Genomic DNA, 13,508 nt, shown 5'->3' with positions numbered 1-13,508 from the left:
TTTTCTATATTAAAGAAGTCAAATGATAAAAAGATTCATCCTTTTGTACCAGACCACAGTACACTGTAAAACTAAGACATGCTTATAGATGTTAGTGACAGTAATAGAAACAATTTAGCTGCATCAATACAGAGTTCTGTGTGCATAAATTGACATTTTTATTAATTTCCAATAAAAAATAATATGTGATCATAAAATCAATAGTTATATCATAGCACAAATAGTAGAATTGAAATTATATCCAGAAGCATAAACAACTTAAGCTATTTTGATGTGATATAAGACACAGATTATTTCTATCTCATTTTTAAGTAGACTTTTATGTGAACAGGTGAGGAATAATTGCTAGGAAATGTTTCTTTTTTCTATAGCCTTTTACAAGTTAGAAAGAAATAGGAGAATCACTCCATCTGAGATTGCAATTTTATGTTACCCATTTTTACCTGTGTTTGTTGTGTAGTATGCTTTTTTAATTTACAGAGCTACTTTGAGTATGTGTGGCCATGTTTTCAAAACACAAAATCTGGTTTTGTATGGGAAAATATTCAGGCTGTTCTTTAGTCTATAGTTACACATGCTTACTTGCCTAGTGATTTAAATTAAGATACTGGGGAATTGCATAACCTAGGTTGACATCTTCGTCATCCAAACTTCTAAAAAATGCACCTATTAAAAAAACCAACAAAACAAACCAAACAAAACAAAACCAACAAAACAAAGCAAAAACCCAACAACAACAAAAAAAGACCAAACCAAACTAACAACAAACCTCCAAACAAACAAAAAGCAACAACAACCAAAACAACCAAAACCCAAACCCAGAACAGACAGAGTTCCTGTTCCGTAAGTCCCCATTTCGTATGAGGACCAAGAATCAATGGATATATTGCAACTCACAACAGCTAGCATACATCCTTCTCATGTCCTCAAGAAACAAGACCCAAATACAATACACACATTCCCATGCCACATCTCTCTTACTGACATCCCCCACAAAAAGATGAAGTTTTCATTGTATTCAACAGGCAACCAGATTCTGATCTGTCTGGACTGATTATGTTTAGAGAAGATATTGCATTGTTATTAAGTAAAGTAATGTGTTTGTCTGAAATGCCTGCTAATTAAGTTAAAACATTTTAAAGCACGCTATTATTAATCTTCTAAAATAAACTTGCATTGTAATTGCAAGTGAGGAGTAGCTTAACAGGTCAGACTGAAAGGTCTTTTCAGTTTCTGGAAGTGCTGCATTCTGTAGCTGGCAAACTCAATAGATGTAAAAGTGCAACAAAAAGCTCGTTGCTGCATATGTGCTGTGTTATTTCAAGCATTGTGAGTTTCAGAGTTTTCAAATTAAAAAGTCTCAGATTGATTTGTGTCAGCTCTACAGAATTTCAAAGGGCAAATAAATTCTACTGGATATAGGAATATTTTAAACAGCAGTATATTATGCTTCATTGTAAAACTGAAACTGTCCTTGCTAAGTAAGTACTGCATCTCAGTGAAGTTTAATACATTCAAATTTTTAGCAGCAATCAGCCAAGTTGTTCCTTCTCACTCAAAATTGTTTCAAGGATGATCAGAAAAATCTATTTTTATAAAAGCAAAATGGTTCTAATTTTGCACCCAAATTACAAGACAGAAGTTAAAAGTAGTCAGAAAGCACTTATTTTTGTTCAGAACAAGTTTTTTAAACTTATTTATTGTATTGCCATAAGTTCAGGAAAGCCACCATACATTGTAGGGACACACAGCTGATTTACAAAGTGATACTTAGATATCACAATATTTTAAGATTGTATTCCTGGACATAAAGAATTTATAAGTAACTATGAAAGAGCTTCAAGAAAGTAAAAATCATATTTCTATTCTGCATGTAACACTGAGAAGAAACTGTGAAGGAACTAAAACAGCTAGTGATAGGCTAAATCTATATGTTCTTCTCATTTTTAAGGTCACATTCACACAGCAGTAAAATGATATTTTAACTGGAAAGTGATGAAGTTCCATGAATGGAAATGTTATGTTCCAAAATATGGAAAAGGGTGTTTTCTGTCTCAGAGAAGTATACATGCCACAGTACATGTTGGTAGTGTTGGAAGAAAAGGAATAAGAAAGATTTCTAAAGCAAGTGCTTTAAACAAATTTTGAAAAGAAACTAGAAAAATATTTGAACACAAGAATGTGATAAAGGAATTAGAGCAAAATCACTGGTATCCTCTTAAGCACCTACAGGAAATTGGTAATTAGAGTAATTGATGCATTGTCAAAAAAAACCAAACCAAACCAATTAAACATGCCCTGTGAGTTACATGTTTCCAGTAAACCACCAAACAATAAACAAAAAAGCTAAAAACCAGGATGCTTCTGAGGGTGAGAAGGCTGCTGGGAGGGAGGAAAGAATAGCAATAGTGCTGACATATAAAAGGACTAGAGAAAAGAACCTTGCTATTGCTTCATGATTTGCAGGTTATCTGGTGGCCTGTCTGCAAAGACACTGTCTCTCCAAAGGAATCTGAAGAAATTTGCCTGCATTAGAAGGTGTTCTTCCAAATGACAAGCGTAATTTCTATAAGTCATTAATGTAACTGCTTTAATCACTGAAGTGCATACACATCTTCATGGTGAATGCAGCGGAAAAACCTGTGAATTATAAATAATATTGTTTTCAATTTAGCATTTCTGTTGGCCAATACAAATTGACTGGTTAGGTTAAAAGACATCTTGAGTTGTTACTGGTTGCAGGGGGCAACATTCAAAGTGAGGCAAATGAATCGGAATACCATGGAAAAAATAGTGTCTGCTTGAATAAAGACTACATCATAACATACGTTCATGAAGAAGCTGTTTTGATGTTGCATGCACCCCAGGTACAGATGTGATCTTTATTTGCTAGAATTGCTAGATAAATGAAGACAATGCTAATTAGAAAAGGACAACGTTGAAAAAGGAATACAATGTTTTTGAAAAAAAATGCATTTTAATTAGTTTATTTAAAGCCTTAATTTATAGATTAGTGTACAAATCTAAGTACAATGCCAGACGAAAGCAGGATACTGTGAGAGATCCTTTGGGCTGATGAAAATCCTTTTGCCTTTCCTGAGGGTTTTGTTTCAATTCACTATGGTAAGTAACATCAAGATAGAGTGTTAAGAGGGAAATATAAATAGACATAATAAAAAAGGAATTAGTCCAAAAAGAATTCAGAGAGAGAGAAAATATATGGAAACTAGCTGCAAGGAAGAATGCAGAAATGTATGTGGAACAGCAGATGCTAGATGCACGCCATGTATTTCATATAAATGGATTCAAAAACTTCCATTTTGTTCACTAAATGGTGCACTGTCTTGAAGACACTATGAAAAAAAAGAAAAACAAAAAAGAAAAGGGGGAGTAAAGTGCTTTCTATGGCCTTTTTTACAGTAGAAATCTGCCTTAGCAATATAAAACTGTTTTAAAGAACTGTTTTGAATGAGAAAAATTAGCAAACAGAAAAATCAAATGTAAGAGAAAGTTTAGAAAAGAAATGTTGAAGTTGGTTGCTAAAGGAATAGGCAGTGGGATGCAGGGTGAAAAAAAAAAAAAAGATGAGGCTAAGAGTGGAATTTTGCAGAGCCTTGAAAATATGGATGAAAGCTTTTATTGGCTATGGAAAGAGAAATGAATTTGCAGGGAAGAGATATAAAGATTTATACACAGAACTACACTGAGGATTTCCTTGAATTGTATTGAGGAAAAACAAGTATATAATCAACAGAAAAAGACCACTTTATTATCCCTTTATTTCTTGTATTTAAGGTAATTTATTGTCTGGCATTTGATGAAGTGTATGATGTTATCTTTGCTAATATTTATAATGCTCCAAACACAGCACTTTTGTAGTGGTATGAATAAATTTAGTGAAAGGCATATTCAACTACAACCAGTTTTTTTTGGTTCTTGTGCAATTTGTTTACTCTGCTGCTATTATCCTGGATTTGTGACATTTTGCAGCAAGAAACAGATATTTCTCAGATAATATTCATTTCTTGCTGCCCAGATGATACTGTCTACTTGAATGTTAGGATGTTCTTGAACACCAAGCTTCCTGTTATTGTTTTCCTTTATTATTGTTATAATTCATTTCTTTGCTATTCACTTGAATATTTACTTGAAAACTGTTTTAAAACAATCTACTGTACTGTAATATATGCTGTCTGCTGCTGCTTTTGCTGGTAAGGCATAACTACATACTTAATGTTCATTAATTAATATTCCTCACAGTGTGTGTGAGGACTCCTGGAAGATGGTGGAAAAGCAGGAAAAGGACAAGTGTCAGATGAGAGCTGAATGGGGCTATGAAGCAAGCTGTTTCACAAGGTCTATAAGGTCAACATTAGATGCCAGCTGTCTGGTAGAAATAAGTAGCTAAGGTCTGGTCCTGTAGTTTCTATTTTACTAGTTTGGAGACTATTAGATCAAGAGGGGAAGAATTCTTTGTTAGATGTCAGGGACACAATGGATGCTTAGCCTTGAAGAATTAGCACAATCAGAAAAAATACAAACAGCGAGACAGTGCAATACGTTTACATTCAGCAACAAACAAAACTATTTCTCTAGCTTTTGAAAAATATAAAGCTGCAAGTTTATGAATAGCTGGACTTTCATTCTGTGTTTGTATTCCGTGATTGTGCTGACTTCTTTATTAAATAAGTGCAAGTAAGATTGCAGCCTGCTGAATGGGAGGTGAGGAAGGCCAATTGAGTGAATTTGCTTGCAGCTCTGTTTTATTGCATCTTCCAAGGAAAAGCCTCTGGAGTAAGGACAGGCACTTTTGTGATTTGTATCTCTTTCCGTCACAGCTTTAATTTCCTCCCGTCTCATTGGGAACGGGAGACAGTGTGAAATTAAGAAGAGTCCCTTAGAAGTTCCTCTCACTTGCCATTTGCATGTCACCATGTCTGATGCAGGTTAAGCATGATTTGCAAAGAGCTTGGGTTCTTATTTTGTGAAGCTATTAGACTCATCTTTTAACTTTTAGATGTATAGCATCTATGAATTAGTAAATCTTAACAGTCACAAAGATTCATATTTACCCAATTTATATGGTCAGAGTGTAAAATCCTTGGAGTTTCCACACTACCTTTCTTATGAGTTAGAAAATAGATTAAAAAGTGGTCTATTTCCTTTCATCTTCTTAGAGGCAATTAAAAACAAACAAACAAATCCTCAACACTTTAATTTTATTGCTTTTTAAGAAGTATCCTTACTAGCACTTGAAAATAGATGACAACCAAGTCATAATACTGTGTAGCTCAAAAACTGCATTGTTTTTTAAACATAGCTGCTTCAGTAATTCTGCCTAGACAATCTTGCTTAAATAGATACTACCTTTTAGAAGACTTTGTTTACACAAAGGAAAACACTTAAAGACTGAGATTAATTGCCTTTCAAAACAAAAATGTTTAATGTTTAAAAAATTTGCTTTGGAATAATTACCTCAAAACCATATTCTTCCTTCTTTTCTTTCTTACATAATGCATAATATTATTCAGAAAATTTGAGAAAGTAGTATTTTTTATAATTGGAATTTCTATTCCCTAGATGTAACAGGCTGTATATAAATAGTGTGCTTGTATCTTCCCAGTGTTTAGATCAATAAATATCTCTATGTTGCATCAGATGTAGTTTAAAATCTCCCTGCTGCTCTTTATTTACAGAACAGAGGTGGATAAATTGGGGTATACTTTATATCTGCATGTGTATTTTAGAATTTGCATTAGATATAATAATAATTTTACCTGCACTAAAATGGTGATTTTAAAAAAAATACAACAAAAACAAAAACAAAAAACCATACCAAACAACCAAACACAAACAAAAAAACCCAAACAAAACAAACCAACCAACCAAACAAAAAAAACCCCACCACCAACAAAAAACAAACCCTAACGACTGAAAACATGCAAAGACCTGGGCTAAAGGGTCAAGGCACATTTGAACAGCATGCTATATTGTATTTGGCATTACTTTAAATGTGAAAAATGTGAATCCTATCCCCAGTATTTTATTTATTTCACCATTTTAATTGAAAGTGGAAATTGTAAGAGTCAAAAGAACTCTGAACATTTGACAATTTGCACAAATTTCTAAACATGATTCACAACTTTTCCCCACCCGCCCTGCCCCTAGCTTCTGCCAGTTGGTTTAGGCAGCATGTGTATTATGGAATTGTCTAGAATAAAATATTAACATGTTCATAGAGGTTTCCCATAGTTAGATGTTATAGTAGTCTTCAGGGCAGCTGTGATGAAAATCTAATTACCTTTTTTTTTTTGAACAGTTCTAAACTAGATTGGCAGTGTAGATCAAAACCAGCTAAGGGATCAGCTGAACAAGGCTTTCAAATATTGGCATCTATAAACGCATCAATTTTTCTTAAGCATTGTAAATATTTAAATATTTTAACTAAATACTTAATATGAGCATAAAACAGGTTACAAAACACCCTGGAGCAGAAAAAAATATAAATATTTAGTTGCTTCTGACTAAAAGGTACATATGTCAAACCAAACCCAAATGGTTTTGGATACTAAAAGCAGCATGCAATTCACAACATCTTCTTCCTACCATCTGAACTATAAAATAAGCTTTTCCTGGGTAGTGGTGTGTGATATAACTGCTGAAAGAAACATCTGCTCAACAGTTGCAATTTTCTCACTGTGGAATGCTTCAAATGATGTCATCTTTTCTTGCCCATAAGAAGTTAATTTTTATGTCTGAATCTTCATGTTTTGGCATTTGTCTAGCCTTGGGCTGTGTTGGAATCTGAATGTATCACATAGACATTATATTTTTCAAATAAAGAAATAATGAAGCATGGAGCTATGTAGGATGATCTCAGGAATTTTATAAACTCTAGGAAAAATGTTAATGTTTAATTTCATTATAACAAAGTATGTTTATTGTAATAAAGTTCATTTATAATAGATGGATTAATACATGGCAATCCTTTTAATTCCGTACTCAGAGTGTATGGTTTGCTTACATCTGTGTAACTCTTTGGTCTAGCATAAATTGTACAGATGTTTGTGTAAAGGATCTAATTTAAAGAGTCAGAAGTGTTTTAATATAAGCTGCTACATTTCTTAGTGTTATCTGCATGTTACAAAAATATCGGCAAAAAAAGTTTAAGTTTCTAGTTAGCTAATGAAATAGGAAGAAGGAATTTTTACATTTCAGAAAAGAAGAAAGGAATAGGAAAGCATAGGAAGGTGTCTCCCTACTCACTTAAGTTTGGGCAGCATTAGAGATTGTCAAAACCCAAAGTAAGCTTTGTTCAACTATCTCCAGTGCTTGGTCTTTTTATATAAAGAAATATTTAGTCTCTGTTTTAGAATTTCAAGTCAGAAGGTCTTGGGAATTAACTCTGCAGCTGTCTGGCACTCCGTAATCAGCATGTATATACAGGGGTACGTACATAGGAGTTCTGCACAGTATGTTGTACTAAGCTGTGCAAATTCCGAATGTGCCCTGAGGTATGTGGTCATAGTAAAGAGAAATCTCCTGTAGGATTTAGTGGTTGTGTTAAAAGACTTTTCATCCATAAAAAGTGTAAAACTTTTCAGCAGATTAGCGGCTTAAGATTCTTTTCCTCGTAGAAATGTTCCCTTCTGTACACAAGTTACTACTGTATACTGAGTATCACGGTTTTCTGTATAACAGCTGGAGGAGACATTTGATTCAAGAAGCTCAGCTGTTTATTCTTATGTCATTACTACTTGGCCTTTTCATAGCTGCTACAGGGAATAAATGAAGAGACTACTAGTGACATCTTCACTATTTTTCTATATTCTGTTTCTCAGGCTTGCAGCCATCAATGGCACTGATGTCCTTCATGACTTTTTTTTTTTTTAAGATTGCCCCAATGGCATTACTCAAAAATAGTGTTACCTTCTTACAACTTCCACTTGGCCGATAAACTAGAAACATCTCATCTTAATGCAGAAGTGGTAGCCAGAATAATATTCCTGTAATTGTTCACGATGCCTAAGTAAGTTTTCCAGCTTCCATTTTGCCAGAAAACATGTAGCCTGTCATGAAACTAGAAGATTTTGCTATGCATTCAAGAGCAAATCATCAAGTTTTGGATAACTACTAATTTTACTTGTTTGTCATTTTTAGTAACAAAAAGAATTGTAACTGCTAGCCAGCCAGCTGTGTGACCTTAGAATACATACAGACTGATCTTTTTCTCTTGTGTCATTTAGGTTCCCCCACAACTGTCGAATTTCTGTATGAATTACAATATCAATCGAATGAAATTAAATCTCAGCTTGAATCTTTTGTTGGTTTGCATCTGGTTCAAAGAGAACAGGATACAGAATCTGGAAGTGAGACGCTGACTTTTAATATAGTGTTTGCACCTAACAAACCAATGAGGTAAGCTCCTGTTCCTTCTTACCAACAAGATGTGCAATAAAATCCTGTCTGGTCAGGTGAGCACCTCCCTGCATTGTTTTCCTCATTTTATTTTCACCTCTGATATCTATTATTCTAGATTCTATTCTACCCAATGCCTGTGAGACGTTTCTGTTGAGTTACTGCTTTAGTCTGTGTGTGCATCAATGTACTTCTAAACATTGGAGTACTGGAAGACCTCCACTGAAAATTAGTTGTTCTCAGAATTTGTGGAAACATACAGACAAGACAGTCTACCAGTCTTGAAAAACTTTTCCTACATGATCATGTGTGTGTATTGTTTGGCTGAAAGAGATGTCTGAATTTGAAGTCAGTCTCTAGAAACAACAGTCCACAGGAAAATATTATCCTATTCTATAGCTGTGATGTTTTGACTTCCATTAGTACATCCCATCTCTTTGAAAAAAAGGACTGTGACAGGGAGATTCTTTTGGAGAGGCAGAAGTTGTGCCTTATTTTGAAGGAGTCAAATGCATATGAGGAGAAGGTTGGGAAGAAGCTTCAGTAAGATGCAGGCACAAGGTAAATTCAGAGGCTGAACATTACCTGGATGATTAGGGAGAAGTCATTGCTGAATAGCACAGGTTGCATGCAAAGAGACTATTTTTATGATGTAGGAGAGCACTGAATTTGCAGTAGTCCATAAAGAGTAGTGTCATTGTGTCAGAAGGGAGATTAATTTAGAAAGCCTTTTTATTACTGCTCTATATACTAAAAAAAAAAAATATTTATTTATTTATTTATTTATTTATTTATTTATTAACCTGTACCTACTGGAGATTTATCAGGCTTAATGTAGAGGACTCAATGATTGCAATTAATTAGTTTCATTGTTATCAGAATCCACAAGAACAACTTTCTTCTTAGGTGGTCTGAAGACATCAGAGTCTGGAATTTTTCTAAAGTACATAGACCTACGTCAGATTTATTTGATTCTAATATGAACTGCTAACATGATCTGGAATAAATTCTCCTCTAACAACACAGTAAATAAAGACTAATGAGTAAAAGAACTGAGTTAAATTTGTTTAACTTCAACAGACAGTAAGCAGAAGAAGAATCAAATCTTATGGCTGTGACCATAATTTTGATTTCATATTATGCTCTTACTGTACTTTGATGTAAATATCAAATGCTATTTAATTTACATTCCTCTCTAAAGGGCAACTGATGCATAATATGCCAAATAAAATTAAGGATGTATTCCAGTTTAAAATCATCTGTATTTTTGTTTTACTGTGGTATAGTTCTACACACTCAAAGGTTTTTTTGGACATGTTTGATAACGGTGTTCTACATAATGAATGTCTTTATCTGAAATTTTAAGGAATGAAGCAACACTAGTAGTTCAGCGCACTACAGGAGGTGTTTGGAAGTTTCCAGTGCTGTTCATTGCTATGGAGCCAGAAGTGGATGATGTCATTAACATCGAAGCAGTTGGCCTGAATAAAGAATCTATAGTTGGCTTTAAGCTTACAAGCCAGACAAGGTAAAAATGTTTATGATAAAGTATTTATGCAGTTTTCTGAGGCTAGAACTCACATGCAAACACATTGGATAGGATAGATTTAGGCAACAGAAACATAACTGAGCTGCACCTATTTCAGTAATACATCATTACTTTCAAGTGCTGCATAGTGTAGGTAACAAATGTGATTTTTGAGGCTGTACTCCAGCAAACAGAAACATCCCACAATTAGGCTGTAGCCACTCAACAGAAGATTTGTGGAATAGATTCAAATGCTTATGTAATGAAGTCTTGCCCCAAAATGGTATTTGGTCTTAGATTGTGTAATACAATGTTAAGGCATGTGTGTTTTGATACTCAGGGTTCACTACTATGGCCTTAGTATTTTTACTCATTAATTGTTTTTTAAAGTACTTTATACTTACACCAAGGTAAAAACAATCCTTTGCATTGTGCTTTAAAAATCTTTGAACCTGCCATTTAAAAAATATTCCTGGTTTATTATATAAGCATATTATGAATTAATCTCTACCCTTTCAGTAGATAATTGTGTCATTCTTCAGTATTTTGTTACTCTTTTTTAAAAGTCCTGCAGAAATTTCTATTAATATATTTTTACATTATTTTTACATTATATATATTTTACATTATTTTACAAAATAATTTTCATTATTTTCTGAGTTTCGTAATGTTATAGCAAACCCAGGGTGTCATTTGTCTATGGCAGAAAGTCAAGGAATAAATTCTGTGGTACTGATAGATAAGCTTTAAAATAATAAAAGTTGAACTTGAAAGAGTCTTGATGCTTACTCTCTAATTAGCTTATGGAAGGGTGTTTGTTTTTTTTTTTTTTAATTGACTTTTTTTACTGTATATTTAGAAACTGTCCCAGATGTGCTGATCGATATTTAACATTCATTGTGGCTACATGTTTTTGTAGCATCCCCAGCAGGAAGTCCCCTTGGTTCCAACTGATATTTTTTAAGACCTTATTTCCAAAAGCTGTACATCTAAGATGGACAGTTGTTCCAGCTTTTAGATTGTTGTCAGTGATGATAATTACTGAGGACTCTGGAAAAAGCTGCTATCACAGTGTTCAAGTTAACGGGTTCAGTGAAATGGACTGTTTCAGGAACAAAAGTGAAGAAATTGCTCTGGCAATACTATAATCTCCTGGTAGGTGTTTGATAGTAGTGAAGAGACCTGATGTTCTCCAGAAAGGTATTATAAAACTTGAGTCATTATAGTTATAAAGAAGACGACATGCTGGAAGACAGATTTGCTTTTTCTCTTAAACAAATTCTAACTTTATTTTACATAACAAGGGTTCCCCCATACATTTCAAATACAAAATGTAATGCTTCCATGTGCTGAATAGACTCTGTGTTGTAAATAGTGCCAACAACTGCTCTGTAAGTTTTATATTGCGTTTTCTTATCATTGATTTGCTTAGGAGAATTTGATGGTGGAGGTTTTGTTATAGAAATAGAGCACTCAGCCAACCAACATTTAGCATACGGGATATGCAGTTTAAAAGCAATTACACAAAAATATGTATATTACAGATATAATGTAATGCTTGAATAACTCAAATGATGTAGACTATAAATAAAACCATGAAATATTAATATATGGATTAAAAGTTTCAGTTGGGAAATGGAGCGTCATCCTGCAGGCCTTCCCTGAAAAATATAATCAGCCCTTTGGATTTTTTCTTAAGTAAATAATTAGCAGCACAAGCCTATAGAGAATTTGTTCTGGTACTTAAGGAGAGGCGTTCATTTTTGTTTTTTGTTTTTTTGTTTTTCACCCTGCATATAGATTTTGTATCTTATACTGGATATTACCATATGGCACTGCTAGTTTGAGAGTTACTGGGGGGAAGGAAACAGATGAATTTGTGAGTAACATGTTAGAAAGGGGCTCTGCAGCTGTGTCTGTTTCTGCCTCTGGTACTTGCAAGACAGAGTTGTTGCACAGCATTGCTGAGAAGACTTGTACATCTTTTTAGGCTAGCAGGTGATACACCAAAGAAATATTTGAGAACGATAGGCCCAAATAAAATCTCAGTATCTTATTAAAAATTAGGAGTCTCTTATAGGCACCAAGTTGAAAGAGGATCTTCAGTGATCCACAGAGCACATTTCGTGACAAAACTATGGGGTCAATGGTTAGATATCTTTCCATCCTTCCATCCCAACTTCTCATTCCAATCCTTTTGTTTATCATAAACAGGATACTTGTTACATTGACGAAACATCTCAGATGACCTCAGACTGTTTCAGAAAAACATAGTTAGTCAGTGGCTGCTATTACAAAAGAAAACAGCATGGTATGAGTATAGTATCCATGGAATGGTATATGCAAAATGCAAAGCTCTGCCAGATTATGTAAAAAGAGTTAGAAAAAAGAGACAGCGAATACAGGTGGACTGGGGAGATGAGAAGAAAGATGAAATTATATTTTAAAATCACTGCATGTGCAGACTTGGTTATCTTAACCTACATTTAATATTTTGAACATCACTGTGGATATTTTCCTTATTTCTTCTATGCACATTTCTTACTACATAGAATAAATGTTCAACTAAAAATATTCCTTGATCACACAAAGTAATTTTAGAGCTGTCTGAAGAATACCAGGCAATCCATTTTTTTCTATATCCTCCCAAATTGTGGAGAGAAAAAAAATACTTACAGTTATAACCTTGAGAAATATTTCCATCTTACTGTAATTACTGCTGTATTTCATTAGAATTACCATAAACCAGAATTATATAAGCTACAAGAAAACACATTAATTTCTCAGCACACGCGGCTTCTCCTCACCCTCTCACATGTCTCTGTGCACATTACAGGCCAGGATTCTTATACCAATCTCTTTGCTACTAGTTTGGCAAAATTTTACCATTAATGCAAAGATGTAATTAGAATATTTTATTTCAGCATCTCCCAGAAAGTGGCATCTGCAAAGAACAAATCTTGACTGAGCTTCATAATTGTGAATCTCAATGGAGACTAGTGAAAAATATTGATAGACACGTGGCAGAGCTTCCAAAAAGTTATGATCATCCTTCCTAATAATGCCAGACTTGGCAAGACACACGTTTAGCCAGGAGCTGTATCTAGCCATGTCACCTTGACCACTTTTAGCAGGAAAAGTCAGTGTAGCAATCTGCTACACTGGGTAGAACAGGAATGAGACAGAAATATTAGCATTTTGTGAAGATAAACCCCCTAACTCCTTCTTTGATTTTACAACATGTACACATCAAAAGTGGTGCTATATTTAGTTAAGCATTCCCAATAGTTGTCATGTAGTGTTTCCTCATATTTTTTGAAAGTCCTTTAATTCTGAAGCAGTCTTTCCAAATTTACAGAGTGATAATTGGAGTTAAATATTTTCTAATGTCCAGAGTTCGGGATTTAAAGTGGTCAATTAAACCAGAGCTGGTTTTAGGACAAAACATAACCAATTCTGATAAATAATGAAGATTTCATATTTTTTTTATTGTCTCATTTTTTTTTTAAATTATCCAAATAATACTAACAATCACTAATACTTTTATAGAATTTGACAAATG

The 13,508-nt window shown here is 33.8% G+C and overlaps 1 protein-coding gene across 1 annotated transcript in view; it reads left to right on the top strand.

Annotated features, from left to right (window-relative positions):
• CFAP47 (cilia and flagella associated protein 47) overlaps positions 1-13,508 on the top strand; it is a gene marked incomplete at both ends in the record, with an annotated part of 300,742 nt that overhangs the window by 273,543 nt on the left and 13,691 nt on the right. Inside the window, 2 exons of the mRNA XM_082076298.1 lie at positions 8,247-8,418; positions 9,785-9,946. Coding sequence (XP_081932424.1) covers positions 8,247-8,418; positions 9,785-9,946 — 334 coding nt within the window. The remainder of the gene's footprint in view (positions 1-8,246; positions 8,419-9,784; positions 9,947-13,508) is intronic.

Source organism: Streptopelia decaocto (genome assembly GCF_964273445.1).
Source record: "Streptopelia decaocto genome assembly, chromosome: 1".
Taxonomy (NCBI): Eukaryota; Metazoa; Chordata; class Aves; order Columbiformes; family Columbidae; genus Streptopelia; species Streptopelia decaocto.
The sequence above is the reverse complement of the archived record's forward strand: the minus strand, read 5'-3'. Positions and strand labels throughout refer to the sequence as shown.